The sequence below is a fragment of the Rhea americana genome, unplaced genomic scaffold (assembly GCF_003343005.1).
Source record: "Rhea americana isolate MKP2758 unplaced genomic scaffold, rheAme1 scaffold_16, whole genome shotgun sequence".
Classification (NCBI taxonomy): Eukaryota; Metazoa; Chordata; class Aves; order Rheiformes; family Rheidae; genus Rhea; species Rhea americana.
This window is the reverse complement of record NW_028185705.1, coordinates 34,589-40,588: the sequence shown is the minus strand read 5'-3', so window position 1 is coordinate 40,588 and position 6,000 is coordinate 34,589. Positions and strand designations below refer to the sequence as shown.

Here is a 6,000-nt window from a genome sequence, read left to right as displayed (position 1 = left end):
TGAAAACAAAGATAAAGCGTGATGGCTGGCATTTTGTGCCTTACTGGAGCTATTTGAACTGGACGGTGGAAACAAAAGGCACCAGGATTTGTATGCTGTTCTCGCTATATTCAGTCAGTATTTTTTTTTCAGGAGAAGAAAATAACCCAGCTTATCAGAAGTACTATTCAAAGCCAATGTAAAGTTTTGTTCAGTTAATACAAATATTAGTTTTTTTTCTCTCCTCAATTTTTTGTCCTTCAGTTCCCTARCATGGGTTTTACAGAAGTGCAGAGCAGCCAGGCTATAGAAAAGAGCATGGGTGCTGCTGTGAAAAGTCAGATGAACTGCATGTGCAGCTCAGGACGACGGGGTGCCTCGGGAGGTGGCAGCAGCCCCCAGCAGGTGTGCGAGGGAGCTCTGCCCTGCTAGGGGTTGAGRGCTTGTCCTCGCTAAGTCCAAACTTTAAAGCTCCTTAAACTCAAGGAGAGTAAGGGAGACTCGGCTGTCTCTATTCGTGTCATGAGCTGTATTGCTTGATCGAGGTGTACAGGATACTTGAACTGAATCCGTGACGCTCTTCTCCCTTCCTTCCCCACGGTGAGTGCTCCTCTGTCGCAGAGCTCCGTGGAGAGCTGCAGATGGCTGCTCTGGCTTGGAGAAGACACTGCACTCGAGTAACAGAGGTTGCGCCTACAAGTAGTCTTCAGAGCACATCTGTAAAACTTCTATTCTGTCCAAAACATTTTCARGCAATTTGGGTATGCGGCAATGAAGATAGTAAACACTGCAAGTGCTGTGATTGTGCGTGCAGAGCAATCGCATTAGTCATTTAAATGTGCARTGCTCATTTGTGTAAACAGTGTCAGGAACTGTACAAGCGGTTTCATTTCTGCTGTTGAAAGTCAGACCTCATAATTTTAAACAGTTAAATCATAGAAAGTTACTTATCCCTGGCAGGTTTTTCGTGACGGTTTGTGCAGACTGGCTGTAGTYGCTGTTACCAGAAGCTCCGTCTCGTGAGGAAAGGCTGGTGCAGGCCCCCTTTGCCCGACGGGGTTTCTCCCCGGGCGGGTGGGTTGTAGCAGCTCGCGCCCCRGCGCGGTGGTGACGTCCCGCCTTGCGCACCCCGCGCTGCGGGGTGGCGTGTGCTCCTGCACAGTGCAGATCTCTGCTCCAGGTGACCACGTCGCTACATTGCAGCCGCAGGGAAAGCACTGCTGCAGCAGTCACGTAGGGAAACGAGYTGATCTCGAGGTAGAGACCTGCTGACTAGTATAGGTATGAAACTGTAAAGCAATAGAGGGGTTAAAGAGCTTATTTGGGGACTCAGACCTAAATCTAGTCCCATAAATTTACAAAATYGTTTCCTCCTGCATGGAGGGAGTCTGGAGTATTTGTCTGGGCTGAGCTTTGTCTTTTTTATTTTTAAAAATGGGAAAAATATTTTTATTTCAGCCCCCCAGGAAGAGAGGTATTTGGATGCCCCARTTCAAATCTATTGTTTCATTTAAAGATAAAAGCTGAAAGAAGAGGGAAGATGTCAGGGAGGAGTTTCCTCTTGCAGGTCACCAAGCTGACTCCCCATGCTCTTCCCACCTTGCCTGATGTAAGTGCAGCTCCTTTGCCTCAGCTACAGGTGGTCTCYGAGCAGGCACAGACCACCGTCTGCCTCTGATGACACTCCTGTCTTGCCAGACGCGCTGTTCCTGCTCCCTCCTGCTCACCGGTGTCTCGAGTGAAATGCCAAGTGCTTTTTCTAAGGAAGTTGCTAAAACTGAAAATTAATAGCAACTTTGGCTTAGGGTTGCTGACAGGTAAGACATGTGGAAGTAGTTCTGGAATGAATCTTCTGAACTGATAAAAGGGACAGGGAAAAGGAAAGTCCTTTCCATGCTTTTGGGGGGAAGGGGTAGGTGATCCTACTGCTCATCTCTGGTTCATTTGGAACATAAGGAGTGCATGTGCTGGGTGACTACTTGYAAGTCAAAACTATGCATAAAAACACTACAAAATGGAGTAAAGACAGCTGATGAGCAGTTAGAAACAAAAATGCAAAGGGATTTTTCTGCTGATGCTTAATTCTAGATGCTGTTACCTCTACCTTTCAGGTATTTTTCAGAAATGTGTATTTGCATAAGTTCTGCTTCTGCCTGCAACATTAAAACTTCTTGCCATGGTTTAGAGACAGACTTCACATGATGCAGTGAAATGGCCACATGACTCTTATATTAAAAAGTGCCATGAAAGTAGTGTTTATTTCTAGCAGTTGTGTGTGGCTGTTGGATGTTATAGGTGCTTGAGTTTCGTATGGGATGTCAGACAGCGCGAGGGGAGGAAGAGGACTGGCTTGAGAGGACATCCRTGCTGTGGGAGCACCTCTGCTGCGTCCATCCTGTCCCTTGCGCTCCTGCGGCATGCCTGTTGGTGCAGGCAGCCAGGCTGAGCGTTGCAGTTGCTCATCGCAGGGGAAATGCTGCAATTCAGTATGCAAGGAGGGTATCCTGCAGCTGTGCTGATGCAGCCTGCCTTGGATACCTATGGATATCTTTGCTGGTGGCATAGGGTGTTCAAGGCTGTTCAGACCTCTGAAAGCTTCCTGAAGGAAGCAGAGGAGCCTGAGCAAGCAAGCTGGAAAGGCCAGAAGCAGCCACTGCTGTGGGGAAACAGTCCTAGCTCCAGCACATTTACGTAGGTGTTGGCCAGAGCAGCAGCAGAACAGGACCCCAGGCTCCTGAAGAACAGTCTAGAGTGGATCTTAATCCTGATGAGGCCTCACTAGACTTGGTTTTGCCTTTAGAGTGACAAAGTCTCTACTGAATAAATGAAAGGAAAGTTAAATCTAGCTCCAGTTGTCATGGTGGAAGTGTTGTTTGGAACCAGCCTGCTAAGGCAATGGGCTAAAGTCTCTCAGGATTAGCTTTAGCATAACCTTTGACAAAGTGTTTCTGACAGCATTCTTTAGCAAAAGAGCCTGTCATGTGAAGCAAAAAAAAAAAAAAAAAAAAAAAAAAAAAAAGCTACTTCCATCTTATCAGCAGGAACATGCAAGAGCAAGATTGCCCAAAAGGTGTGGGCAACTGGCCATGGCACCATAGCCATATTTGAGGTGGCAGGACCCTTCAGATGCTGTGTTCAGCTTCTGGGTATCACTAGCCACAAAACAGACTACTTCATGTGCTGCCTGTGAGAACCTGGAGCAGTTTCACTCAAAAGCAAAACCTTTATTTTTCTMTGTTTAAGAAACTCATGCATCAAGATTATGAAGCTCCAGGCAACAAAAAGCCCTTGTTCCTATCCTCTGTTACCAAGCCTGCTTTGCAATTACTCCACAAAAAAGCACCTGCAAGTGCCAACTAAAACAAGGAGTCTTCGGAGGGGAAACAGCCAGGCAGCTCCTGCCGGCCACACGTCTTAATCCAGATCATCAGGATATAATAACTGAGCAGTAGTATTATTTAAAGTACCCGCTCCTGTGTTAAATGTCCTGATCCAGGACACGGGCTGCAGTCCTGGAGGTGGCTGTGGCAGCCACGAGTTCTCATTAGCCGYCGAAGGGCAGCTAACTCGCAGGGTTAGCGCCTGGCCAGCTGAGCCCCTGACGGAAGAGCGGGCAGGACGTGGGGAGGCGAGGCGAGGCAGGGGCTCGGGCGTGCCCCTCGCACACGTACCTCCCCTGAAACGCCTTCGTGCCCCTGGCCACATCTCTTGACTCTTCCTGTCTTCGTTTCCTCGGCTGTAAAATGAGAATAGCAGAGCTGAGGAGAGATTTAGGAGGTGTAGAAACCTGCTGGGAGCAGCTACGGAATTGCAAAATGTGACTGTACTGGGCGGTGGGGTGGGGGCAGTTTCTCACAATTCAACCATTTCTCTTCCTGCTGGAAGCAGGAATAACAGAACTGATTAACTGAAGGATAATTGATGATGAAAACAAGATAYTTACCTGAACACTTTGGAACTTAGCACAGCTACTGTTTAATTAAATTTGGGTGGGTTCTTATATAATCCTATATGATTCATTCCATACACTTACAACTTGTTTTTATAATTTAGACCAAGTGTCTGAAGCTTTCTTTTCTTGCTAGTGGAAAAATCTGTTCACCTTATTTTTAAATTTGCCCTTTCCTTATCATTAATTCACACATTGTTACTGGAGAAGGGAATCCTGCCAACTATGTGCTTTTGGAGAGCAAGATATTTGCGGAGGCTCTGGGTCTACTATATCTCTGTCATCCTGTAGGTTGAAATCTGGCAGCTCTATTGAAATAGCTTCCTCGGATATCAGTGCTTTTCCCTGTGCTTTGTATGTTGCCAAAACAAAAGGCAATAAACTTCTCCCTCTGCAAAGTGCAATATCAGTTAGTGCTTCCAGTATTCCAGGTGATGCTACCTCGTCCACTGACTAACTTCAAGTTCTCTCACTGTGGGATAAGTTTAAAATAGTCTTTTTCAAGTGTTGTTTTCTTTTTTTCCTATCTTGTGACCTTTAATTTGGATAACTCTGCCTGCTTACTGAATCTGGTTGGGAAACAAACTACTTCTAGGTCATGTCTACAATAAATGTTTTTCATCTACATAAACAGAACAGATCTGAACTCTCCTTTGCTGTTCAGAGTCAAAATGATCATAGTAGCAGGCTCCTGCATTGAGTAATCCTGCTCCTGAGGATCATTGGTCACTTCCATAAACTTATTCCACCTGCAAGCCCTGTCAAGGAGCCCTTCAGAAATCTGRGAGAGTTTGTCTTGTACAGCCCTGAATTTTCCACTTGGAAAATAATCCCTTCCCTATAGGGTGGTTTTTTAGCGGTAGTTTCAGATGGTTCGCTTCTGTGCCAGGACCATGGTTTGGCTGGGGAGCACCACACCTGAAACTGCACCCAGCATGATATCATTGCTCAAATCCAGGAGACTTCTCACTCGTCGACAGGAGAAAACAGGAGCGTAACGCTGAATGAGCGACACTGCGAAGCGAGGTCGGAGCGCTGCAAAAGTGGCCAAGGCTGTTGCTCTCTGCTGTGCTATCAGTTTCCTTAGTAGTAACGCCAACAAAGTGGAAATACATGCACCTCTAAAGCACACTCACAATTATTTTTCATGTTTTGATTAGTCCAAGTGCTCTATTTTGGACAGTCTGCTCTATGTGCGTCTCCCAGGACGGCGTGTTTTTGGGAGGGCAGTGATGCTCCCATCGGCTCTGTGCGAGCAGTGCTGACGCGGGCATCAGCCCCGTGTTGTGCCCTGCTGCTCGGCTTAACGAGCGCGAGCAAACGACGTCCTCCTCGAACGAAGCCCAGTGGTGCTTGCCTGCGAGACACATCAGGTGTCTCTTCGGAGCCATCCCAAAGCTGACTTGGGCTCCGTTCTCAGGCTATGGATAAAGGTGCTTGATCCCACCCAAGGTTCGCTCGCTGGACAGCCAAATGAGATCCCGAGAGAACCGTAGCGCCGAGCACTGCGCGTAGTGCAACATCCAGCTTTCGGTCACGTGTGCCTGCGCTGCGCCAAGGTCGCTCGCGTGCTGCTTCGCTCTCTTCGTCCRGCCCGGAGGTTCAGAGGAGCGGGGAGCCTTCTGGAGCTCGGGTGGTGCCGGCCTTGCGTCGTGCTTACTGCCGTGGCTCCCGAAGAGCACGTCTGCCAGAGCGCTCTGGAATGTTTCAGCTCTCCAGTGGTGCCTTTGGGGGGAGTTTTTTCCCCCACCCAGTCTTTGAGAGGCAGGTTTCATCAGAAGCAGGTGGTCCGCTTCCTTGCAGGCTTGCTGAAAAGATCTTATAGGATTGGAAAACTATCTAGGAAATGCGGAGTGAGACTGATTACCGCTGCAAACTGTGCATTGAGGTGCATGAGGCCAAGCTCTTGAAAGGAGGTTTCCTGCCACCCAGGAGAGGGTTGAGTGGGACTGCTCTTCCACGCRGTAGAAGGACCTTTGCTCAGTGTTGTAGGCAGCAAAATAGTTTAGGTATTTAAACAAYGGCTGCATGGATTTTTTTTTTAAGGCCAAATTTTCAAAGCTTTCTGTTAA

The 6,000-nt window shown here is 47.8% G+C and overlaps 1 protein-coding gene across 1 annotated transcript in view; it reads left to right on the top strand.

Moving 5' to 3' along the window:
* Positions 1 to 1,412: 1,412 nt before the first annotated feature.
* LMCD1 (LIM and cysteine rich domains 1) overlaps positions 1,413 to 6,000 on the top strand; it is a 37,398-nt gene continuing 32,810 nt past the window's right edge. Inside the window, exon 1 of the mRNA XM_085300016.1 lies at positions 1,413 to 1,588. Within this exon, the coding sequence (XP_085156142.1) occupies positions 1,520 to 1,588 (69 nt within the window). The 5' untranslated portion in view covers positions 1,413 to 1,519. The remainder of the gene's footprint in view (positions 1,589 to 6,000) is intronic.